General features: G+C 37.8%; 1 protein-coding gene across 1 annotated transcript in view; it reads right to left on the reverse strand.

Annotated features, from left to right (window-relative positions):
- Positions 1–27,776, reverse strand: part of LOC134649956 (neural cell adhesion molecule 2-like) — a 124,474-nt gene that overhangs the window by 11,036 nt on the left and 85,662 nt on the right. The window contains exons 2-9 of the mRNA XM_063504761.1: positions 7,927–8,042; positions 7,217–7,421; positions 6,359–6,490; positions 5,855–6,016; positions 5,055–5,115; positions 4,515–4,623; positions 3,891–4,052; positions 2,510–2,624 (exon numbers count right to left, since the gene is read on the reverse strand). Of these exons, the coding sequence (XP_063360831.1) occupies positions 2,510–2,624; positions 3,891–4,052; positions 4,515–4,623; positions 5,055–5,115; positions 5,855–6,016; positions 6,359–6,490; positions 7,217–7,421; positions 7,927–8,042 (1,062 nt within the window). The remainder of the gene's footprint in view (positions 1–2,509; positions 2,625–3,890; positions 4,053–4,514; positions 4,624–5,054; positions 5,116–5,854; positions 6,017–6,358; positions 6,491–7,216; positions 7,422–7,926; positions 8,043–27,776) is intronic.

Raw genomic sequence — 27,776 nt, forward strand, 5'->3', positions numbered from 1 at the left:
CAAACCTGAGATCCACTAGGTACAGCCAGGGTTCAGCACCAGCTCTATCTTGGGTACTGCTGTCCCAAGTGCTCATCAAGATATGACGGATGACCAACATAGCGTGGGCCTATGTTGCAACAAACCTGAATTCCACTAGGTACAGCAAGGGTACAGCAACAGCTCTATCTTGGGTACTGCTCTCCCAAGTACTCATCAAGACGAGCCGGATGACCAAATCAGTGTGTGCCTATGTTGCACCAAACCTGAGATCCACTAGGTACAGCCAGGGTTCAGCATCAGCTCTATCTTGGGTACTGCTCTTCCAAGTGCTCATCAAATGACCAAAATAGCGTGGGCATATATTGCAACAAACCTGAGTTCCACTAGGTACATCCAGGGTTCAGCATCAGCTCTATCTAGGGCAGTGGATCTCAATCTTTTTTTTTGAAGGAACCCTTTTGGAAAGCGAAATACTTGATGGAACCCTACAATAAAACAATAGTTTTTAGAAGTGTATTTTTATTAGTAATAAGCATAATTCTTGCGGAACCCCTGGAGGGGTGTTGCGGAACCCTAGTGTTCCGCGGAACACACTTTGGGAATGGCTGATCTAGGGTACTGCTCTCCCAAGTGCTCATCAATACGCATGGGATGACCAAAACAGCGTGTGCGTATGTTGCACCAAACCTGAGTTCCACTAGGTACAGCCAGGGTTCAGCATCAGCTCTATCTTGGGTACTGCTCTCCCAAGTGCTCATCAAGACGTGTCGGATGACCAAAACAGCGTGTGCGTATGTTGCACCAAACTTGAGTTCCACTAGGTACAGCCAGGGTTCAGCATCAGCTCGGATCTAGGTATACTAAAACCTTCTCCAGAAAGTAAGAAAAACTTTTCTGAAAACCGCATCAAAATCGGTTCAGCCAAACGCGAGATAATCGCGAACAAATACATATACATACATACGGGTCAAAGTGAGAACCTCCTTTTTTTTTGAAGTCGGTACAGCCAGGATGGCTCGCGGGCCGCAACGCCGCAAGTGACGGGTTCACGGGCCGCATGCGGCTCGCGAGCCGCAGATTGCCGACCGCTGGGTTAGGGGCTTGAAACTGCGTAGCCAGGTTGTGAAAGACAAATCTCATGCGTTGTATAATAATTAAATTAACAAAAATTAACCGTCCCTACTGCTATCTTTTGCTGCATAATGTTCTAAGCTACTCTGTAGAATATAAATAACCACCAATATACAAATCCACGCGTACGAAGTCGCGGGCAACAGCTAGTTTATATATATATAGATAGATGTGGAAACGAACAAAAGCCAATGTGAATTATGCGGCAACAAGCTGAAGGTAAGGATGTTGTATTTTTATTCTTTTACAAGTTAACATCACTCACTCTCGCATTAATTGTTTCTTAAACCTTAAACCACGTCGACAACCTGTACAATCATTCCATTCCATTTTCTTTCCTTTTCATACACTAGCGTAGATATATACTAATCCTGTCTCTTTCACGCAAGGCTAAACTACGACAATACTAAAGGGAAAGCTTTATAAAAAGCGCTTAATGATAAGGGTAACCCTTATTAAGGGATTGCAAGGCGTATAGGCTAGCGGTAAGCAATTGCAAAGGGCTAGCCTTATTTTTGGCTGACCTTTTCGGTAAGGGTAAGTCAAATGAATGGGCTTGCAGTTCAAAATGGAGAGTCTTATAATGTGTTAGCCGTGTGTAAGGGACGCCCATTGAAAGGCTTTTCTCGCGGAAAGGTATGATCGGTCCCTGTATCTAACTAATGACCGAAAAGTAGTAAAGTTGTTTTTGTGTGAACTGTATTTAAAGCATGTTTATAGTTTCTTTTTTAAAATATAAACTTGAAACTGAAGTGAGTGATACGGTTTACTTTTAAATATACTTATTTTAATTTTGGTGCATCAATTTTGGTGGTTTTGGTGGTAATTTGAAAACCACCAAAATTGCTTAATGCCACCAAAATTGATACTTCTGAGCCATAACTAAGTAATTTTGTATTTTCTGTCATATATTTATATTTTGTATTCACAGCATTAATGACTAAGTGCATTGATTACCAGTAAAAAATAAATACTTTACAATAAAACAAAATTTCACTTTTTGTAATTGCACTGACTTTAACCTACATTATTTGATCGTATAATGTTTTCATCTACCCTCAACTGGCTTAAGGAGCCATTTAAGGGTAGATTTCGTTTACTTTTATTGAAATACCTAAAGATACAGACTATAATAGGGATGGTGGCCAGTAAATCTAATTTTGGTGGCAACCAAATTATTAATATCATAATATCTATGAAAGGCCATTACTACACAATATCGATTGTGACTAGTTACGTATTATCGATACATAATTTAGACATAAAACAAAAATAAAAAATCCCACCAAAATTAGGTAAATTTTGGACCTGTTGAAATTCACCCTTTGAATGTTTCACGGCTATTATTAGACTTATCCCGGTCGATAGGATATGATTTGGTTTAATTGAAACTCACCAAGAACAGGGAGATTTTCTGGATTAGGAGCTATGCCATCGTCTTTGTAAAATGTACAGTTTTCACAGGAAACTTCGAATGTTAAATTATTTGCAGTTGCAGATGACATCACAACCTGGAAACGATATAAGACATAATGTTAAATATTTGCTGTCGTATGTAGCATGATTCGTTAAAGGTCATAATCGGTTCACAGTAAAATATATTTCTTTTTATGCAAAAAAAATTGTATGGAGTAGTACGTGCAAATACGCGTCAACTTCACATAAAAAAATTGGTTAAAAATATTTTCTCATAATTTTTCTTCATCAAAATACGACACCGATCATGCCCTTACACGGAAATTCACGGTTTATTTATACTCACATTTCATTTTTGTACGTCTACTCGTTAATTGCTTTTAATCAACCTTACCATGTGTGATACCTAACGCAAAGTATTTAGTAAACTAATTGTAAATTAAAACATTACATAACGATTGTTATACGAGTATTACTAGGTACATAGTACAGAAGTAATTATTTGTAACAAAACTTGTTAGTCACCGGGGAGATATTTAGGTAAGAAATGTATTTTCAAATTCCATGTTTGTTACATTTCTTGATCTTTAACCGACCAGAAACGTAATTCAAATAAATACAAATATTTTGTTTGAATACGATAAAGATCGGCCTGGACGTTGAAGTTAGAAGTGCTTACTAAATGCTTTATGCAATATGTGTCGCGAGGTCCCTGTTTGCGGCGAACCAATCGATTGCAATTTTAAAAATTGTCGTTTTTGTAGACAGAAGTGAACTTTTCTTATGTGTTTAAATTTTGGCGTAAATACCATAATAAACCTATAAATATGAATACTGAAGGGATATCCTTGTAAACAGTTTTAGCTATTGTTCCATCGAGGAACAGATTAGTATTAATTTATTTCTATGCATATTTAGATAGGTATTTTTTCTTACATACAAAGCAACACAATTTGGAAAGAATATATTTTTCATGTATGTTAGCGAGATATTTTTGAGCTGGCAACTACATTCATCTCAAAGCCCTTCCTTCCGGCGCGACCTATGACCGCGCCACCTAGCGAAGATAAAAAAACTTCTCCTGCCGTTGAATCGAAAAATGGCTGCGATCGCTCCGCGCTCCGGTTAAAATAATTCATATCTCGAGTTCTGTCGCTGCAATTTAAGTGAAAATCAACCAGAAACTACTCAGTGACCCAGTGCCCCTCATGGATATATGCAGCTGTCGATAAAAGCAGAGGATTTCCAAATCACCATACATAGACCACCACGCGGTCCGCCAAGGCGCTTCTGGATTTATGTAAGTTTGACCTCTCAATATATATCGCCGCTACAGCTATTTTAATTTTAAATACACTTACAGCGGTTGGTGGGTCAGGTTTGTTCCCCAGCGACACGTGGAACACGATGTTCTGGCGACCCTTGGGGTTCTCTACCGTGCACTTGTACTGCTTTTCGAGTGTGTCGTTGGTAATGTGTAGCGTCAACACTGAGTTCCCGTCTGTTTCTTTTGAAGTGGTGATCTGAAAAGGGTTAAATTTTACAAGACATATCCATGAATCCCATTTTCATCTCAGCAATATTACAATTCGTGCACTGAATTAACATGAATACGAGTACAGCTTAAATACAGAATAGTAAAGTAAATAATGTGTTGAATCAACAGGCGAACAATTTATCAAAGAGCAGCGACATCACTCATTTCCCGCTACTGCAACGCTGCACCTACATTGCAGTGTCAACGTGCTGCAGACGCATCCCGGTTGTAACTTTTAAACACAAAATCATCATTATTATTAACCTCTAAATCATAGACGAGCAAACGGTCTTTGATGTGAAGATTAAATTAAGAGAGTCGTAACGTAATGTTCAAGAATACATTTTACAACATTTCAAATCCTAATAATATATCCATTTGTCTTGTCATCTAGCGGAAAATACAAAGGCTTAATATTTATATTGGCAAAATGTGTGAAATTACTAACTTTATGGTCCGCGCCATCGCTTCTCATTTCCTCGTCATAGTTGTCGTCGTGCTTCGACCACGTGAAGGTAGGCGCGGGATATGCGATGGCCTTGCACGTTATATTTTTCCTGAAAACAAATAATACACCACGATTAAGTGAAAGCGACAATAATAGTTTCACTGAGAAATTTGTATGGTGTTGCTTTTCATTGACAGTTTTTGTGACGAATGATGTATTGGTTTTTGGTCAGTTTGTATAGTCGATTTAAGCGTTATACGGCGTATTCCCATTTGTCCTCGCCGGACACAGATGGGAATAGGTTCATATAAATCATTCCGTTTTGTCCCCGCCTCATGTATGGAGGAGGTCGCGTGGCGCGGGGGATAAATGGGAAGACACCCGTTATTCATTAACGCGCTACAAGTCTCAATTAGCTAATTAATCGTTTGTTTTAATCTATTATTTTGACTTATGTATTTAAAAGGAAGGGGATAAAAAATAAATTACTAATTGAGGCTTGTAAAGTTTTGAGAATAAGGAGGTTAATGTTTAACTTACCATTCGTCTAAAATAGCGTACACTTCACTCTCCGAGTATTCGTTGATTATTACCGGCTTGTCTGTAAACAACAAGCGGGAATATTATTTAAATAGCATAAAAAAACCTAATTAGTGTTATTTAAGTACATCTTTCCCGCGTAAATCTTGACATAGTTGTTTGAAGGTTATGTACTAATGATTGACGATTACCTAATTGGTAAACATAAACATAGTTCAAACTCTATAGTATTTGAACGAAATTATGCATTATACTTTTGTCCAAGTCATGTAAGCTTATTATTAAACGTATGCCAATTGAAATTATGCCTTGTATTGAAATTTAACAGCACGTTTAAGCAGGAGACCCAAATATTCGAGATTATATGCCGTGGCCGTTGATGTCCACGATATAGCGCCGTCCACGGTAAACTAAAAGTCACTGTATACAATCTCATATATGTAGGTCTTCTTGTTTTATCCTGACGACAAAACTTGATGTGGACATGGACGTATTGGACGTCCACGACAAAGTAAAAAATATAAAGGACAAAAAATAAATCTTCCGAATTTCGTGTGCTCTAGGTAATCCATTAGAAAATTAAGTAGTAAAATCAACTAGGAAGTTGCCAACCAAGTTGTAACTAAGGCTTATGCTATGGTAAATATTATTCGTCTGCCCAACTTTGTTATATTTCTGTTGAACTATACAAGTCATAGTACTTTGTTGATATAAAATAGTTGTCTAGATGTTTTGGCATCAGAGAATAATTGTATACATTTACTAAGGTTATTTGCCTACAAAATAATAAACATACTTACGCCTCACACTTAAGTGGAAAAACTTTTCCGCAAAATGTGAAATCTTTTCCTGTGTTGCTTTACATTTATAAGTACCGGGGTCCATGTGACTCAGGTCATTTATTCTTAGGACACTAGTGCTGGATCTAGGCTTTAATGTTATCCTGTATTTTGCATTATTCACTGAAAAAGTTAAGGAAAAATGTTACAATAATGGTAGCATAACTGGGATCGCCAAACATCAACGTATGACTTAAATAATTAATTGGTTGGTTGAAGCGTACGACTATTATAATTATATTTGCTATCGCGTCGTAACGCCTCGAAGAAAACGCGTTACTTCTTAAAACTAGTTTTCCAAAACGCCTTGATGAAAATTAGTTTTAACAGGTTTTACGTTAACACATCGACTCGTCAGTTTTACTTAATGGTTGTATTCCTTGTCATAATCAACCTGATCATATACAACATGTCGTCGCTGAGTATGTTAGTATACACTCAGTTAGCAAATTGCAATATACATACCTATGGGCTGGCTGTCTTTATCGTACCATTGAACAACTGGTACTGGTGTACCCTTGGCTTGGCAGGATAAATCAACATGATGACCTTCTTCCTCGACTAGATCTTCTTCAGATTCTTTAATTACTACTTTTTCTGGGGAAAACAAATGTGAATAAATATTTAATGAAACAGTGCTAAGCAAAACTTGCTGCCCTACGGTAAGTAGTTGTACGAGTACTTACATAGCTACTCTGCTCGTTTAGGAATTATTATTGAACTTTATGTTTCTGATTTATTACTATTGTAGGTAAACCGTAGAAAAATAAGTGTGCGTAGATTGGCGAATAAAAGTTGTTCATTAGGTAGTACTATTTATATGTACTACCTTAGCAATCCCTACGAACCCACTCTCTCTCTATAACATAAACATTAATTTCTTAGAAAGCAATATTCTCGTGACCATCGTTGTGGCTATTAATTTGTCGATACAATTATTGGGTGCATTTTTATCTGTGGAAAAATATCTTTTACAGGATATTATTGGCATTAAAATCATTTGTGGGAAATCTGGTTAATTGCTTTGTGTTGCGGCAGAGGATTGACTGGATGGTGCGCAGCGTGTAGCTAGACGCACATTCCTGGGTATCCTCAAACAAATTACAAGTTGCGAAAAAAGTTATTCGATAGTAAGTGGTAGTTTTATTTAATATCAATCTCGCTGTTATATATATAAACCGCAATAAATAATTTTTACACTTTATAAAACTTCACCAAATACTACTGACTGACTAGGGATTCGATTGGTGTCATCAATTAACTACAAGTACCTAGGTGTTAAATATTAAAATACATCTGTATAATGTGTCTAAATTTACGTACCGCCCACAAAAATAGTGATATTGACACTTAGATCCCCAGCCTTACAAATGTAGGTTCCTGAATCAGCAATAACCACATTTTGTATCATCAAAGGCAAAAATGTGGGCCCGTCAGTAGCTGCACCACGGGGCTCCACATAAATCCTCTTAACCTTGGCAGATCTCGGCGGTATCTTATCGCCAGAGGGATCATACCATTCCAGATCCTGCAATGGAAACAGTAGTATTTGTACTTAGGTACATTTTCTAAATCGTCCTGAATGACTTATTTTGAGATGCAAAAATATTTCCAACTACGGCTCTAGACCGTATTTATTATAATTTAGTATAGGTTTAACTAACATAGGGTTAAGGGAATGTACACTAACGCTGTCGACATGGTCTGGAAATAAAATATGTATATATGTCACAGTAAAATTGTAAACACTCGTCATATTACATTTTTTCATTTCATTTCATTTTCATTTATTCACCATAAAGTAATATGTGCATTACATGGTATGTCGTTGCAGGCAATCGAATACTTAAAATAAGTACAATACATTGTATAATAGAAATGAATTATAATCTCGTTAGTTACATTATAAACTGACGGTAGGGAGATTATAATCTAACCTAACCTAACCTTCGTTAGATTATAAACTAACGGGTTCACAATCTTACGGTGTCATATATATTGTATTGCAAAGGCAATACTGAAAAAGTGCTTACACCCGTTATATGTTGTCCTTCGCAATATATTGCTTTTCTCTCACCCACGTTGAACGTGTTCTGCTTAGTATTTATTTTCAGGTACGGTTCATCGCTTTCTGCCGGTGCCGATGAGACTGGAAAAAATATATGAAAATCGTTAAAACCGACCAAAAATGAAAACTTTTCATAAAGCGTTCACTTAGCGACTGCGTAAACTAACTCACTACATCTCCTTTATAATGTAATCTAACATGCCAATCGCTTACGCTTCGTAGCGATCGAAACGCCACTGTCACTGTCGCACTAATATGGAAAAGTAAAGTGATAGCGAGACACAAAGCCTTTCGTTTTCGAAGCGATAGCGATTGTCAGCTTGGCTAGGCCGGCTATACCGACTGACATTGGAGCAAGCGAGTTATACTGTGTTCTGCAAGTTGACGCAGTCGCTAGCGTTTAAGGCAGCCTGAGATTGGTGAGGGTATTGGTCTTGACAACACGATTAGAGAAATGCGATCGGACTCAAGAGAAACTCATTTCGCATCCAGGCACAACGAAAGGCAGAAAACATAAGAGCGGTCTCTTTCAAATAAGGAACTAGGTACACAAGAAATGAATCATTTTGACGCTTATTGCGCCGATGAGTAACGAAGCTTGAAAACCGTTCGTTTTACCAAGTTTTACAAAACGTTCCGATATAGGTATCTCCTTTCTCCTTTCTTTACCTATGTAGGGCTTATTCGTAGCCACATACGTATTTTACACAAAATATTTGGGACAATTCACATGATAAAATTTCCTAACAAATTTTAATAGTACCATAGTCTCAACTGGAAGAAAGCACGCTTATAAGGTAAGAAAAAAAATTAAGTGGGGCAACTTATCAAGTTGATTGCTTTCCCTCACTTTTTGTGTCCTATTTTCTAGTTTTTCACTGTTATTAGAAAAATAGTTAGGTAGGTAGGTACCTACCTAATGTTACAAAAAAAAAGCGGCCAAGTGCGAGTCGGACTCGCCCATGAAGGGTTCCAACCAAAAACCAAACCAGACCAAACCAGATCTCGTTCAAACCAATTTTCGGTGGAAGTTTACATGGTAATGTACATCATATATTTTTTTTAGTTTTATCATTCTCTTATTTTAGAAGTTACAGGGGGGGGGACACACATTTTACCACTTTGGAAGTGTCTCTCGCGCAAACTATTCAGTTTAGAAAAAAATGATATTAGAAACCTCAATATCATTTTTGAAGACCTATCCATAGATACCCCACACGTATGGGTTTGATGAAAAAAAAAATTTTGAGTTTCAGTTCGAAGTATGGGGAACCCCAAAAATTTATTGTTTTTTTTCTATTTTTGTATGAAAATCTTAATGCGGTTCACAGAATACATCTACTTACCAAGTTTCAACAGTATAGTTCTTATAGTTTCGGAGAAAAGTGGCTGTGACATACGGACGGACAGACAGACGGACAGACGGACAGACGGACAGACAGACAGACAGACAGACAGACAGACAGACAGACAGACATGACGAATCTATAAGGGTTCCGTTTTTTGCCATTTGGCTACGGAACCCTAAAAATCAGCAATTATCTATTTTTTTTTGTGTTATGAGTATGACTTATGAAGTATGTTGTAAGATCTCGGCGTTTTGCGGTATTATCGTAAGTGAAACTCTCATAGGCTCACAAATGTACTTAGGTAGACGGCCCATGATACTTACATCTATAGCTAGACAAAGACGAATTCAAATCTAACATCTGCTCCTGAAACCAACCGAATGAAAGAGACAAGGGCCATATTAGACTTGGTCAGAGGTCATTACGTGACTAACATAACAAATAACTACTAGGTGAAATATACTTATTTCTGCAAAGTATTTTAATATATATGTAGCAGTCGTGATTTTCTCAGTCATTTTGGACCAAGGCTTTCGTGGTGTAGCACAACACTACACTTAAAAGTGTATAAAGTGTATTTTCACCTCAAACTACCTAATTTCAGATACTTTCCCTGGTTCCATTTTGAAGAGTCTGCAAACCTTAATGTAGTTTCTCATTAGTAGGTAATTGAAGCTGCATTACGACTACAACAACAATTAAAACTTTTATTTCATAAGTAATTCACTTTGGATCTGCTGCGATAACTCTACATTAGAAGTGCAAAGTCCTATACATTAGCTAAAGCACATTAAGGGTCACTTGCGCCATCCAGGGATAGCCGTTTAACCCGGAGTTACCAGTACAATTTAACCCTGTGTTAGCGGTTAACTCCGAGTTAGAGGCTAACCCCTTCTCCGGAGACCACAAAGGGTGGTGGCTATCAGGATGATCCGGGGCTATGTGACAGTGTCATGGGCGGCGGCATGCGCCTTAGCAGGCACGTTGCCATGGGAGTTAGAGGCTCAGGTGCTAGCCGACGCGCATAGGGAGAGGGTCAGGTGCAGGGCCCTAAATGAATTTCCTGCACCCGAAGAACTGCGGAGGGCACGTCAACAAGCGCACGAACGGATGCAGCAAAGGTGGAAGGAGGACCTGGAGAACTGTCTCTATGGAACTCATACCATAGAGGCACTACTCCCGTCCTTCATAGAGTGGCTAGGAAGATCCTATGGGACCATCACATTTAGGTTGGCACAGGTGATGACCGGACACGGATGCTTCGGTCATTACCTGTGCAAAATAAAGAGGGAGGCCAACCCGGCTTGCCATGAGTGTGGCGCGCCGGATGACACGGCGCAACACACGCTTGAAGAATGCAGTCGTTGGGCCGTAGAGCGTCGCACCATGACTGCGGCTCTTGGCTTAGGAAACCTTTCGCTGCGCAACGTCGTAGCGGCTATGTTGGGCAGCGAAAGGAAATGGAAGGCAGTCGCCTCCTTCTGTGAGACCGTTATTTCACAGAAGGAGGCCGCGGAAAGGGAGCGTGAGAGCAGGGCTGACGCGCACCCGAACCGACGCAGACGGCGGGGAAGAAGACGGGCACAATTTGCCGCCCGCCTAAACCCCTAGCAGGGCCAGCGGGCTGTGGGGGCCCGCAATACACGGCGCTACACGATTGGCGGAGGGTCAAGCGTCCCTGACTCTCCTTTCCATCGGTGTGGGTACTCTGGCATAAGATAAACCAGGGCCACCGGAAGGAGTCATGGTAGAATCCCAGGCATCCCATGGCTCCTTCAAAACGGTAAGTAGGATGACGCCGGAGTGGTTTTTAGTGGGTATACCTCCTCTCCCCCTCTCAATAGGAGAGGACAGCTGCAGGAGGGAGTCCCACATATCCCCCAATGGCCCCCAGGCCGGGGGAATGCGTAATGCATTTTACCACTCCGTCAACAAAAAAAAAAAAAAAAAGGATGGTGCAAGTGGCCATTAATGTGCTATGAATGGAATATGAAAATTTACATTGTATTGTAATATTTTCGTAAAAGGCTCTTTATTCATCAACAACTAAAGTACATACTAACAAACTTACAGAAGTCAACCGGCCTGAAAGAATCTTTTATACAGTTAATAAGTATCTTATTGTGAGACGGGCACTCTATGGTAAAAGTTGCTGGTCGACGTCGAAGTCCACAACTTCATCTCTGCCCTATTAAATTATACGAGCTACAACAGCTATTCGGGAAAAATATTTTATAGGTTACGAGTACATAAACAAGCTAACTGCATAAATCCTATTCCAATATTATAAACTCAAAATAAAATTCTAAGCCGCTTTTTTGGTCAAAACAACTATAAGCGATTTATTTATTTTCGTAGTAGGTGAATGAGGGAGACCAATGTCCAGCAGTGAATGTCTTTCGGTTGATATGATGATGATGAATATAAATAAATGTACATTATTCAATCTTGTCACAAAAATGTGATAATTGTAGTACACTAGACAAACTAACTCATGGCCATAGGTCTGGGCAGGGCGCGGTGATTGCATTAATATTTATTTTATTATACAAACACACAAAAAATTCTCAAAGTTTGCCACTTGTGTTGTTTTTTTATGTGTTTTACGTCAATTATTTTATATTTTTTCAATATGATTTTATTATAAATATAAATATTCTGTCATTATAAACATATACATATTCTGTATTACTATATATATTATATGTATATATAATATATATAGTTTTAAGTTATAAAATTATAATATTCTGAATCAGGAAGTGTACAAAAGTCACCTGAAGTGAAATACAAAAACTAAAAATACGCTTGTTACTCTTTTAGGTTGTGACAATCTTATTAATTATATCTATGCAAAATGTTTAATGTATTTAAATTTACTTAGACACTTATTGTACCTATTTGCGGGGATCACGTCAGAACTTCATTTAAGTAGCTACATTACCAACATGACTAAGTCTGAGTGGAACGTCATCTTATTTGAAACTTGTGAAGTTTTGTTTTTGACGTAGAAATTATTGAATTATTTGGTGCTTAGTTTGACAGTTCAATAGAAACTTTGAGAAACTTATGCAGTTTTTTAATAAATTATTCAGGAAATCATTTCCGCAGCTTATATTTTTGACAACTTTTACTATGAGATGATTTTAGTTTTAGTCTGAGTAAATTTTCCATAATAATTTCATAAGTATAATTATAGGTACCACTAGAATATTAAATATGAATATCATACACAACTCTTGGTTTAAAAAATATCAAGTGTCCAAATTAGACGACTTCCCGAGGAAACAATTACTATTAGTTTAGCTTCAAAAAAATAATAAATAAACTCTTAGTGACGATTTGAACTTTAAAGTACTTTGGGTGTTTTAGATTCAACAGAGAGCAGAATACGCAATCGACGGACATATTTAATTAAAATAATATTTTACAACTTTCTGCGCAGAATGTTATCAAAGCACCTGTCGATTGCTGCTACTACTATCTAGGTACCTACTGCCAATGATTTATAACTCAAGATAGGTTATAGGCGTTCCAAAATTGAAGCGCTTAACTTGTGACAATTTGTCACAAGTTGCCTTTAGACGCGGCTGGACAAACGAGAAATGTGCACGTGCTAACGAATGTGACAAAGATGGATGGAATGAGAAAATTAATCAAAAATAACAGATTTCTTCGTAGGTACTGAAATAAATATGGAAGTATTTTTTGTGCTCCTCAAGTATGAGTATAACCTATCTATGGTTATATAATATCATTGCCTACTGCTAGTTATTTTTAAATAAAACCGAGGTGAATCCGCTTTCCGCTTTAATAGAATTAGGATTCACCGAGAATGTTAAGCACGAATCACCCAAGTGAATTTGTTTCAAACTCATTTTGGATCCCAACAAACAAATGACTGTGGTTATTTCACAAAGTCGAGGAAATACAATTTACATGGAGAGAAATACTTTATTTCGTAACTTTGAGCCAACGCGCTGCATACATTTTCGTGTTGTATGTGACCAAGGTGGTAAAGGAAGCAAAAGTTGGACTGGCTAAATATATATATATATACGTACCTATACCTACAGGATGTCGATGTCGTGTCCAGTTGATAGAGGACCTTAAAAGCCACCGATTTGACCTTCCTGGCCGCGTAGCCAATATGCCAATCGTTTACGCTCCGTAGCGATCGAAACGCAACGGTCACTGTCGCACTAATATGAAAGAGTGATAGAGAGACACAAAGCGTTTCGTTGTCGAAGGCTCGAAGCGTTAGCGATTCATGGCTGTATGTGCAGCCAAAATTAATAGTTTTGAAGAAATTGGCCTCTAGGTATACATTGAGAACTAACCCTCGACCTCCGTTTTGTGTTTCCGCTTGACTATCCACTCAACAACTAACTTACGTACATGCCATTCGAAAACGCATTGAAGCGCACTAGATATCGTGATTGATTAATTCATGGGTTCCTACAGTGGGTATCGCTAGAAGTACTTATAATAATAATAATTAAAGAAATCCCATTAAAATTCGCTTTCATTTTCAAGTTAAGTAAAACTGGTTTATGGGAAATCGGAAGATATTAAGCCATATGCATTTTCATTCACCTCTCTTCGCGTAACGCCTTTGCCCTTTCACCCTTTTGAGCTTCCTTTTAAACTATAGATGATAGAAATATTTGCCGCAGATGGGTTAATCTCGGTAGCTCAGTTTGGAGAGTTGGTATCAATAAGGAGTCACACATTCGGTACTGGGCCGAAATATTTTTTTATTCTTATAATTATTATTTTTATCTATGAATTTTATGACGGTTTTGGGTAGAACAAATATTCATAAATATTACGTGTAATGCAAAACATTTGTATCATAATTATTATTATTGTGTATTATATGTAGTATACAATTTTACTTAATTCTTCGAGTTGACGCCTCGCCTGAGGAGAGGTGCGGTTGAAGCGACCAATAAGACTCTTAATAAATCATCTTGACAGGTATTGCTTCGCACCTCGAGCGTTGCGTAAATTACACTGAGAAGAGTTTTGTTTAACAAGTGTTTAATAACGACTAAAAGGAACTCGCATGATCTTCAGTTGAGGTTTCCAACATTTGTCATAAAGGATGTTTACTGATTCCAAACTATGTCAAAAAAAAACAAAAACTATAAAAAATATACCTAGTTAATTTTATTCTAGATAGATACCACGAAATCTATTTGGGTCAAATACAAAACTGTGTTCACGTTTTACATGTCGACATACCCAAAAGTTAAGGGCTATATAAGTTAATTTTCTTATTTAACCCTCATGCACAAAAGCTACTCGTTTTATTTGGATAAAAGTATGGTAAAATCATTACCCACATGGCCACAAACTGCTAACTATTGGAGAGCCACTTATTCTCATAAAGAAATATTGGAAAGGAAATTTTGCATAATTTGTTAGTCGAAATAACGGCACCTCACTATGTGGGATTTAAAGTGATATCCGTCTGTCAACTCTTGTAATATAGCTAAGTGCTGCCCGGTAAGCATGTTCCGCCGTGAAGCCTGTGAATCTCTATATAGCTGATGATGCGTATAATGATACCTATACAGGGTATTGCCTGTAACACAAGTAAACAATCAAAACATATATTATACTCCTCAAACTATAAACTTTGACTTCCTCTTTTTCATACAAAATAAATATTGCCTTCAATGTACGCTGACATCAGTGTGTTTGACGTTGCCTGTCACGCTTTAAACACAACAAAATTTGCACTACATTGCGTCTTACAATAAACTTTAAAGTGTAATAAAAATCAAAACATGAGTTATTTTCAAAAGTTGTTGAACAAATTTTGGTCAGTTTGAGGAGTAAGTACAGCCTACAGTTTAATTTAATGCTCCTGTTACAGAAAACACCCTGTATATTGGCTGCTGGTGTATGTTGAGTGTTATCAAAGGTAGGTATCAAAATAGCCTAACCTAATAACTCTGATTTACAAATATGTACGCGTATAGTTGAACTAAAGTTTGACCTCTAGCTTTATACTTATATATTGGTACATTGATGATCAAAAGGATTGGCAGCCTTGCTGCCCAGTCACTTTGGGAAATTTAGAGGTTTAGCTGCGCTTGCTTTTTAAATCTTTGATTGAATTACGTGTGTTTAAAATCTACAAAATATTTTTCACCACACCAGCTCGGCTTACTTTGCACTTCAAAAACTGATAGCAAAGTTGCATTTTATTCACATGTGAGGCAAAGTAATCAAATGCAAATTTTGAGTTGTTTTCTTATGTTTGCTGGTAGAATTGACTTTTAAATTATGATTTTGGATGATAAATATTTAATAACATGCATTTGGATTTGATTAGGTTTGATTTTGTTTGATATTTTACATTTAATATTTCTTCAATATTTCTTCGGGTTGGTGTGGTGAAAAATTTTGTGTTTACCTCGGGGGCAAATTTTGTTTAACCCTCGTGCTTTGAAACCCTCGCAACGCTCAAGATTCCATTTTTCGCTTGTATCAATATTAGTACGAGCAACAACAACTTTTCCCCCTTGTAAAACAAATAACTATTCTGGCTAGAGGATTTCTAATAGGTACGCCGGGAATTTAGTTAAACGTACGATTGACCATAATTATCACATAAATTTATTTACCTGCCTAAAACATGTTTTATTATTTAAGTTAATACCTTTATTTTGACAATTTTTATTAATCTAGAGCTAAAAATATGTCTAGAATATTTCATAATAGAAACTACAGCGACATCTTAGAAATAAAGCTCCTTTCTTTACTTAGGTATTTAAAAATAACTGGTTATTTCTGTGAGTATTCAGGCCACGTACTGTTTTTTCATTATTTACGCCATGAACAGCAAAGGCCGTGAAAAGGATCTTGTTTCGTCCTCAGCTCGTTTATCATCGGAAAAAGTTCAAAGTATTCCTGTTTATTCCGTTTGTCGGTAGTTTATTTTGGATGCTTATTAGTTTTTTTGTTATTTTGTTACCCTTCCTTTTTATTATACTATGCGGGTAGTCAATTGACTATAAAAATAATGGGATATACCCACTTAATATTGAGAGAAAATGTAAAATTATGTAGGCATGTAAATATATATGTACAAGATTCGAAATAAAAGGTCAAAAGCAATAAAAATGTTAGACACACAAATACATTCATGGAACATTAAATAAATAAAATAATAATATAAACTATCTATAAACTTAAAATAAACTCCTTATAAATAAAAAACGGCCTCCAAGTAAAAAGAAAATGTTACTACCTATGTATTAGCTATTGTCATTTTATAGATATTATTAGCAATTAACGTTTTTTATTCAAAATAATTTATATATTTATGCATAATTTTGTGCGAAAGAGTACAAGTTAAATATTTTTTTGAAAATATGCAATTTTGAAATTAGATAAGTACTACATATAGTTAGTGCTATAGGTACATATAGTGTAAGATTTATCAAAATTAGCTACATATTCACTTACAATTAACTTCAGCTCGGATGCTAAAATAGAAAGTTAAATTACTTTATAAATGTAGACAAGCTTCAAATTGAAGTCGAGTTTTGATTGCAAACTTTTGACGTCGTGTTGCGAATAACTTCAATCAATTTCAGGGAAGTTATGTTTTGACTGAAGTTGAACGTATCAAATTTTCCGCAGATATTAGGGCTCAAATGATTTGAAAGCAAGATAAGTTTGTATGATGTCACTTACGTTCAAGAGTTGAGAAATTAACCAGTTCGTTTTACTAAATACAAACTATGTATAAAGTCACAAATTTAAGAAAAAAATGTTCTATCATTAGGTAAAGTGTCATTCAATAAAACTTGCTAACTATGTAAACAAAAGTTACTAGTAATTTGACATTCAGTGTCAATTTTAGTATGGCGGTTTGTTTACATAGTTAGCAAGTTCTATTGAATGACACTTTAGGTACGCACTTATGGGTTATGCACAGATGTTTTTCGTCTTTTTCCCGGTTCCCGAATATTTCTGCATTAGTAAAGTTTTTTGTTTTGCCATTCTATTAATATTACTGTGTGACCGCGGTATTCGGAAAACAAGATCCTTTCTAGAGAAGAGAATGATACGATATGTACTATATACCTGGTAGTTTAGATTTCAACTAGATATCTTATGCAGCTAAATTCGGGCAACCAATGTCACTTTTACGTTAAATGATCGTATTAAGATCGTTTCAAAATCGTTTTGAGATCTAAAAATATATAACGAGACGTTTTAGACATCGTGGAAATCGTTCAAGAGTATCTCCAGAATCGCGGAAATGTCAAATTTGACAGGCTACATCTTAAAAATATCGTTATCGTATCTTGGTGATGTCTAATAGATATCTAGTTCAAAATCCGAACCGGGCCCTGAGCCACGCAATGATTTTCTTCCTATTTTACCATTTAGATAGAGTCAGACCAAGAAAAGTCTGCAGCAGATTTGATAGCCCACGTAGTGCAAGTGTTATTTAAAACGTCAAACTTCTATGAAATTATGACGTATAAATAACACTTGCACTGCATATCAAATCCGCTGCAGACTTTTATTGGTCCGACTCTATCGACCTTACTTTTCACAAACAACCTGTTTTCCTTTTTATATCTTTCTTTTTAGAGGTATCCAATTAACATGACTGAATAGCGAATTATGAAAGGGACCGAACTGACAATAAGGTGATTTGACAATAAAGACGCACATCGCACACGTTATTTACCATCGCATTGCAAGGATCAATTTACCTAACAAGCAATCCCCAATAATGGATGATTTGACGTCTTGACATAAAGGATATATAAAATTTAGGTTAGATTTAAAAAAAATGGTTAGACACTGAACCCGGCTACCTGATCACTTGGGAGACTTGCCTAACTTTTCAAGTAAGTAGGTAAAGATGATTAAAATTTACATTTGAAAAAAAAGGTAATGTCCAGGTCCAGGATTACAATACCAACCTACGTCCCTAATGTAGGTTGGTATTGTAATCCTGGACTAGAAAAGCCACAATTGAAAGGAAAAGGTTTTTCATGCTTGTAGTATGAACAAAATTAATTTATATCATAGAGAAAAAAATACATAGATTGCTCACTCCATACATCAGTTTTAGTACCAAAAAGACTATTAGCATCTAGCATCGAGTAGCGGAACTATCAGTACTGCTACTTGACAATAGATGTAGCACCGACCGGAAAGTCTTATGCTGTTGAGATAAGACTTTCCGGTCGGTGCTACATCTATTGTCAAGTAGCAGTACTAATAGTTCCGCTACTCGATGCTAGATGTAGACACTGAAATTAATAGTCTAACTGATGTATGGAGTGAGCACTCTTGTCTTACTATATTTCTCTATGTTTATATTAATATTTTTGTGACACGACTCGCCGGTCAACTCCTAGTATTCTGCGGTACATACCGTTAGGTAGGTATAATTAAAAGCATTTATCATAATATCTGGAACAGCAGGCCGTACCGTGTTAGATGCGTGCCACGACTACTCATGAATGGTGGCAACGATAATAACATTAATAACAGACAAAATGTACTACCTACTAGTATTTTATTTATTTAATAACTTAATAAGTGCCTATGATACGCAGGCACATAGTTGACTATCTAAGATTTCTGGGTATCTATTAATTATGATAGTGATTTTTGTATATAAGTGTAGTAGGTAACGAACATAATACTGCATAGAATGCAATATTAGGTACCCAACAGAGTTTTGGTGAGAGTAGAATTTAAATAAAGTCGAGATATCGACAAAATCGATAGGTTCTCGTTTTAATTTTGCCTATTCACTTCGCGCTCTGGCAGATGTAAGAAAGTGGGCGTTTATTGTGTTTCGCGCCTGTGTTTCTTGCCTACGAAGCATTTCTTCTCGAATCACGGCGAGCCCGATAAACGAATATTTATGGAAATGTGACAGCAGCGTGCCCATTAGAGACTGTACAACTCGGTTTGCTATTTCATACAATCAGTATAACATGCCTTATTTCCCGGAAATGTTCATTTGAATGGGTTTCTAACGTCGTGAGTAACGTGTACGAGTAGGTACAAATCTATTATTTTTCGTTGCCTCACCGAGGCTGCCCTGTAATGTAAAGTCATTTAATACAGGAACACCTGTGCTACCGTTTGTTTGAAGCCCTTCATTGCTTACTTTAGCATAATTAAGGAAAATTCATCAAAGTTCCCCTATTAATTTCACACACCATTAAATATCGGGATCGTTAACGGCTTCACTACACTCCCCCTGGAATTAAACTAAAAGTTGATTCATGTTACCAGGTAAAACAGTCTCAATTTCATAAAAATCAATTAGGCATGTTAACTTATTTAGTACACCTAGGTATTTTATATTTAGGTCCATAACATAAAAATCTTGTAAAACATAAATATGTGGGTACTACATTTAATTCTGTACAAGGTCAATTACTTATTTGAAAAAAGACTTTGAATGAAAACGAACGTTCATATTTTATAAGTAACCATTATAGCCTCATATGTTAACCAACCCTCTTTTATTCCTAGGGTTTAACATTTGATTTAATTTTTTCCGTGTGGCTTGCCAAGTCTGTGACCGCTCCTCTATTTCGTTGGTCAAGTCAATGTTTAATGTCTTTTGACACAAAAATAAGTGGATGTATATCATTTGGTCAATATATAAATAATTGCGTTATTGTGTGGTGGGTCGTAAATTCCTCAGATTTAAACGAATTCAATAAACAGTAAGTCTTGATTTTATTCGACTGTCGACTTATCTATCACATGGTTTATATCTCATGAATATAACCCATACAATAGTAAGTAAAAAGTGAAAGCTTTAAAAATAAGTTAGGAATTGGTGTAAATGACCCTAAACATTGTAGGTACATATTTGCAGTGACGTGGCAGAGTCAACACAGTCTAGGCAAACGGCGGAGCGGTGGCATCAACCACCTAATTAATGGGATAATGGGTCACGCGATCAGCATAAAGGTGACAGTCCATTTCCAACCGCAGCTGCACTACTGTTCATTTTACTATGGAAATTGACAGTAACAGCGACGCGGTCAGTACCAGTAGTGCAGCTGCGGTCAGAAATGGAATGTTACTCTAAGGCTCAGGGTCACTCGGAACATGGTTAATATTGGACACATTTCGTTTAAATGGCTAGTGCTATGGGTATGTAGTCGTCGGTGCTTCCTAGATATACATATTGTTTTATTTTACACCCACATAAAACTCATACACGCACTTGAAAGCATAACTCGTCTAAATGTGTTGTGTATTGATTTAAAATGAAATAACAGTCCGTGTTTAGTGACGTTTACAATAGTTCATAATTATTAAATATTTTTAAATCAATAAATAAATTCGCCTTATATAATTTGTAGGCCTTTTGATTCTGGTTGTAAAATAGGTACCTATACATAGATACCTAGAAATAGAGTGCAGACAAGTACCTACTAGTAAAAGCAGCTAAAACACATCAATTTCGGTCTCTTTAAAGCTAGAGTGAATAGGCTATTAATGAACCGGTGAGCTCCATCTAAGGCTCTGTCTTCACTTTCCATCAGGTGTGACTAGAGCCAATCGCCGAACAGTTTATAAAAAAAAAATTCAAATAAACTTAATAGAGAAAATATGTATAATTAAAAATGAGGTATGTTTGTTTCTACGTATTTTTTTGACAATATTTTTTTCTTAATTCTGACATTTTAATTAATCAGTCATGCAAAGCAATTATTGCTCAATTTCACTAAGTAACATCACTGTCTTATAAATGTCATTAGATTTTTAAACGTCGCTCTTGCTATATTTTTAGGTAAATATAGATACTTACCTATTCGGGTTCTTCTTAACGCCCACGATACAAAATGTTTGCTATAGAGAAAATATCTTGTTTAAGAATAATGCTTCAGTTGAATTTCTTTTGTTCACTAAAATTATGAAACAAATGAAATTTTACCTATTTGAAATGTGTTTAACATTATTTTCATTAATGATGATAATGATTAAATTTCCATTTAACCGGAGTGTATATTGTAATGTAATGAGTCTCACGAGACTAATGAAATTTGGCAAGACTGTAATCGTGATATTAAACGTAGGTATTTTATTATATAACATGAGTAGGATTGCCCAGGGAGGTGACGATGAAATTAAGAAGTAAGGATAAGACAGTTACGAATGTTACGATTATTATAAGAGTTAGGAGTGAAAACGAATATCCGTACAGTTTCAACTTATAAACCTCTTATATATGTACTTAGATAGTTAAAATATCAAAAAGGGCAAACAAAGGGGCATAGCTGTTGTGAGTAATTGCTAATTAAAATGTTTATTTACAATGTCAATAATATACCTACTCGTAAATTTGAGTAATAATCACAAAAAACAATGTTTGTAGCGTGGAGGAACATTGCATTATTTTCCTTCTTTGCACTAGATCCTCCGGGAGACAATTATGAACCAGACGACGGCTAGTTGTTTCACTGTTCGGGCCGCGTTCCTGCCCTGCGCAAGCTACCGTCGCAGGAATACCAGTGTAACTGTGACCTCGAGGTAAGTAATACTCAACAACTATTTATCAGCAGAGCACGTAACCATGAGTCACTGACAGTGTCAAAACTGGCATATACGCTATCGAGTACGTAATTTACTTTCACATCTCGTTCGCACTAATATGCGAGTACGAGCGAAATGTATATAGAAAGTAAATTACGTTCTCGATGGCGTTTATGTCAGTGCTAAACTGATGGTAGCCGTACAGGTGCTGCAGGTGGTGCTGTGACAGGTATCAGAACCTAGAAATATTTTTGTCCGATGTTTCACTTGCTACATTTTCATTTCCCCGAACGCGTAGCAGTGATGTCATTTAGATATCAACCTTGCGTGTTGCTTGTTATCCGTGCGTGCATTTCTCTCGTACTTCTTCGTCATGTATTAGCGCAAGCGAGACGCATGGGCGAATGATAAGAAATATTTGTTAAAATGTAAGTTCGAAATGGTCTCCTCAACGCTCTCGAACGGCTTTTTTCAATTTTTTGTAGATTTAATGTTTTTGAATAAAACACGTTCGGTCAAATGAAAATTTGGCTAAAAAAACATCGGGTAAAAGCATTTTTCGAAATTGCGATAGGGTGCTATCGTCATTAGGAGATTACTAGATTGGTTTGTGTGCGACGAACAATAATGGGTGCGATGCATTGGGAATACAGGACCAGGTGGGTAACGTGTAATGTTCCTTTGTTTGTTAGTGCCACGTGCCACATATTTAATGAAGTACTTATGTATGTAACTTAACATCGGTTTCTGGCTAGCTACAGTAGCCCGAAACATTATTCTGAACGTGTATTTTCATAGTTGCCTAAAAACTTTATTAATTAACATCCCATCAATTAATAAAAACCGGCCAAGTGCGAGTCGGACTCGCGCACGGAGGGTTCCGCACCATCAACAAAAAATAGAGCAAAACAAGCAAAAAAAAAACAAGCAAAAAAACGGTCACCCATCCAAGTACTGACCCCGCCCGACGTTGCTTAACTTCGGTCAAAAATCACGTTTGTTGTATGGGAGCCCCACTTAAATCTTTATTTTATTCTGTTTTTAGTATTTGTTGTTATAGCGGCAACAGAAATACATCATCTGTGAAAATTTCAATTGTCTAGCTATCACGGTTCGTGAGATACAGCCTGGTGACAGACGGACGGACGGACGGACGGACGGTCAGACGGACGGACAGCGGAGTCTTAGTAATAGGGTCCCGTTTTTACCCTTGGGTACGGAACCCTAAAAAATTAAGCAAAGGTATTTAAATGGGTGCTCACCGTTAGTGCACGTGGAGGCCGAAAATTATACCTATGCAAAAATTTTAAAACGGTTTTTATTTATCCCTGTAAAATACATTTACTCAAAAAAACGTTGTGACTAGGTATATGCCATTATTACTGATATTAAGGGTAACATTCCATTTCTGACCGCAGCTGCACTACTGGTACTGAACGCGTCGCTGTTACTGTCAATTTCCATAGTAAAATGAACAGTAGTGCAGCTGCGGTTGGAAATGGACTGTCACCTTAACGGTAGATGCTCGTAAACTACCGAATCGTACTTACATTATTAAATTATAAGCTCCATTGTTGCCGCTTATGACTGATAGTGAATTGAGATAATGGATTGCCACTGGCAGCGATACCGATCGTTGTATCGCTAATGATTTACTAATTTCATCCTAGGATCATTTTACTGCGGGCGTATTCTGATTGTAATAACAGGTAATGAAGTTGATCTGGATTTGTTTATGGATATGACTTTGTTATTATCAATACCAATAATCATATAAAGTCGTTTATGAATGTAGATTAAACGTAGCGGAGGCTGGTATCTCTACATTTAAAAGTATCTCCCACAAGCATGATACATATTATTATCATCATCATCATCATTTAGCCTTCAGTGCTGTGCCTCACTGCTGAGCATAGGCCTCTCTTCGGGTAGGTACGCCACTTATCCCGGTCCTATGCTAGTCTCATTCAAAAATGCCCCGTGATTTTTCGAACGTCATCTACCCAACGAGCCAACGGACGCTAGACGCTTCTTTCGAAAAGAGCCACCAATACGTCAACATTTTGGTGGTTAAGGTCTCTGCCCACTACACCGTATCATACCATGACCGTGCTATGAACGTATCGGGCACGGAATGTAACGCGACACGGACTACTATGCCAGTCTCGTCAGAAAGAGCGAGCGAATGGTTACCATACTGGCAAGAGCGAGCAACAGATACGGCAACCCGTTTATAACGGGCTTAGAACGGTCACCATACGCGGTTGTAACCCGTATGCTCACCGTTTCGCCGCCTGCACGCACCGTTGCGTGCAAGGCAAGGTTGCGTGCCATGCACGGAGCGTTTCGGCACCGGCAAAATATCCTCGCCGACAATTTTTGACGGTCCGTGCATGGCACGCTACGGGTATGGTCGGTGACGGAACGGGCTAGTGGGCATAGTCTCATACTTTTTAATACAAAGATATATTTTTTGCCTGACACGTTCATAGCACGGTCATGGTATGATACGGTGTAGTGGGCAGAGACCTTAACCCTACTATGCATACAGTTTCACATATGGCACAACCGATATATGTGCGAGCTGTGTCAAAAATCAGATAGGCAGCGGCATCTATCATACTTCTAAGGTTACTTGACATACAAGGCTACTACAATAGTTCGGCGTGTTGCCGCTAGGCAGCAGTACATGTCCAAGGTATCGTCCGATCGATAAAATTTCGGTAGTCGGTGATGAAATCTGTTTTGACAACTTTCGAAATGTCATAAAAAATCATTTTAAAGTTAAATAGCAAGAAGAAAATATACATAATGGGCGTAAGGTATGGTAATATATGGTAACTGTTAAACTGTGCATTATTGACAGGTAAGTTTAATTTTGCGGTATTGAGAGGTTTAGATAACGTCGAGCAATATTTTTCAAACGTTCCCGATATGGTAGGGTCACTTGTCGAACATTGAAACAATCGTACACAGTGAAACTTTGCGATATCTCGGAAACTAGGTGTTATCAGCTAGTGCCATCTGTCAAGCAAAGGCAGGCTCAGGGACCCCCAGCATCTCTCCAATACGCGAGCGCGCCTCGGAGAAGGAGCACGTTGCTACGAGCGTTATTGTGAATTCGTGCGACAAAAGTAATATTTTTCATTTTTGTTTCGCAATTTTTTACCAAGATATAGAGTCTAGTTTGGCGTTATTTCATTTTTTGTTGTGTTCTATGTGTATTAAAGTTACTTTGGAGCTAAATATTTTTAAATTTCGTTCACTCTTTGGTGCAGTTTTTTTTAATTGTTTCAAAAAACACCCCCTAGTCTCACAATGAAACATTTTTATGTAGTAAACAATGAAACATGATGTTCACTGAACATCAGTATCAGTACACAATAGATATGAGCGCCGCGCCGGCGCGCCGCCGCCGCCGACAAAATTTTCGCGCCGCCGCCGCCGACGCTGCGCTATCGGCGTGGCATCGGCGTGACCTTGGTAGTTACTACTACTTTCAGAATCAGATAATATATTTTTAATCGAGTTTAGATCATTAACGGCGCCACTTCGAATAGTTTATAGGCATTCAAAAGGTATTTTAGGCCCATATAATTCAAAAATATCGAAGGCAAATGCAAACTTATCTGTCTAGTAACCGCGCTACTAGTCTTGGGGAAACAAAATTATTTAATTTTAACATCAATATGCTTGTAATAAACATACTGATTTCCTTCCATTTTTATTGTGGAACGTTCCACATTGCAATTTATAGATTGTATATATACACTAGACATGTCAATCACAATGAAAAAATTTACTGTCAACAACTCTGGCTAACGTGAGACTCGAACCCACATCTTTGGATTACCGATCCAATGCATAACTAATTTTGCCAGCTAACCATCCGTCATTTACCGCGAATTTAACTATTGCATGCTCATGGTTAAACGTCTTTAAAAGGTATAAAATGGGGTTAATTTTGAGATATTAAGCGTTTCCACGTCCAAATGTCCGGCCGTTGCTTCGCACGGAAGGGCGTCGGAATCGGGTCTCAATTAAACTTGGCCACTGTTGAAATTTCAAGCTTTGCTCTCTCGCAGCTCTATCTTTGGTCTTGCATCGCTCGCATGGAATTAAGCCGTTATCTGAACCTGCAAGTTTTTGGCCCTGTTTGGACCTAAACTTTCGGCCTGTTTTAAAACGCTTGAGCATTGGTCCTTATCCGATCTTAGCTCCATTTCAGCTCGGCCTTTGGCGTCGCACGAATGCGCCCGCAGGAAAGCGCCAGATCTTTAACACTATGGCTTCAGTCTTTATCGCCCTGCGCCCTCGCTCTGCTCTCTTGCAGCTCGGCCTCGCACAGAAGCGCGTCGCAATCGACGCTCCAGGCGTTCAGCCGTCAGCCAAGCTTACACTTGGCGTTCGATTCTTAGCTGTATGCTTACCTGCAGCTCATCCTCTGGCCTCACATTGGAGGCGTTGAAATCAAGTCTTCGGTGTTACATGGAGCTCGGCGTTGGGCCTCACTTTTTGACACAAATCGGTTTTGTTGGGTCGATATTGGTTAATGACGGGAGCTCTTTTTTTTGGACTGTCGACAAGACGTTTCCCTGATACAGTCAATCCGCAATTTTTAACTTAGCACAAAAGATAAGGGCCTCGCTAAGATCTTCCGGCCAAAGCCTCGCCAAGATTAAGACCGCCTCTGATGCCGCACGATACCGCTTATCCACAGTTTATACGATATCAATTTTTTTCGTAAGTACTACCATCAATAAATTATCCTTGAAAATAAAAAATGCATTTATTTCATAACTTTCTTACAGCAAAAACATGGTTTTTTCAGTAAAATTTTGGTTTGGATTCTTTTTTCATTAATCGAAGGTGTTTCAAGGCCACGCCGCCGATTCGCCGCCGCCGCCGACCAATTTTGACCGGCGCGCCGCCGCCGGCTATATGCCTATCGGCGCTCATATCTAGTACACAATGAAACAAACTCATTATTTTTTTAATTAATTAAAGACTATGTGCGAATTTTGTGAAACTAAAATACCATGAAAATTGATAATAATTTGTCTATTATATGACAAAATATAAGATACTTAACTTTAGAAATGGCTGAGATAGGATAGTTTATATGCTGAATGTTTCATTGATGGCAAGGTTAAGGTCACATGTCTAACATTGAAACAGTCGTTTATAAACACTATGTTGCAAGAAAGTGTATGATATCAAGCATGAAGATGCTTAAAACCCTCCCGCGTCCACCTGGTTGGCAATCATGCTCCGTGGACATACAAGGCGCCTTTCTCGCAGCATGCCGTAAGTGCCGACCAGATTTTAGATTCACAATGAAACTTAGGTGTGCGTACAATGAAACAAGTCTTTCGCTTTTAGATATTTCAGCAATCTTATAACGATTCCATATTTCGGAAACCTTTTAAATAACAAATTTCAGCCTACCACTATTTTCTCCTTTCCTTTCTCATTAATTGATTGAAAGGATGTATGTATTAATGTAACTTATTTATTACAACGTTTCAATGTTTATTAAGGATGTTTCATGGTAGACTATATATATTGTGATGGCGCTGTAACAGCGCGCACACAACATCCCGCTTCACCGCCACGCGACGCACCGAGTCATCGCGCTTCACCGCCGCGCAGACCACCCACGACGATCGGCCCCCCGCCACTCCGCGCGCCGCACCCCGCGAGCCACTATAAAAGCGCGAGCGCGCGTCCGTACCGTCGGGAGGAGAGCCACTCGGAACCTCGCACGGACGCACCTCACCAGCACCTGCTTAGCCGACCGACGATTTTCTACGAAAATCGAAGCCGGAACGCGCCCGGCCCCTGCCGGAGGGGAAGCCCAGCTGTATACCCAGAACCCATCCACCGATGGTCGCCTTGCCCAACAGGACCG

This window comes from Cydia amplana, chromosome 1, assembly GCF_948474715.1.
Source record: "Cydia amplana chromosome 1, ilCydAmpl1.1, whole genome shotgun sequence".
NCBI lineage: Eukaryota > Metazoa > Arthropoda > Insecta > Lepidoptera > Tortricidae > Cydia > Cydia amplana.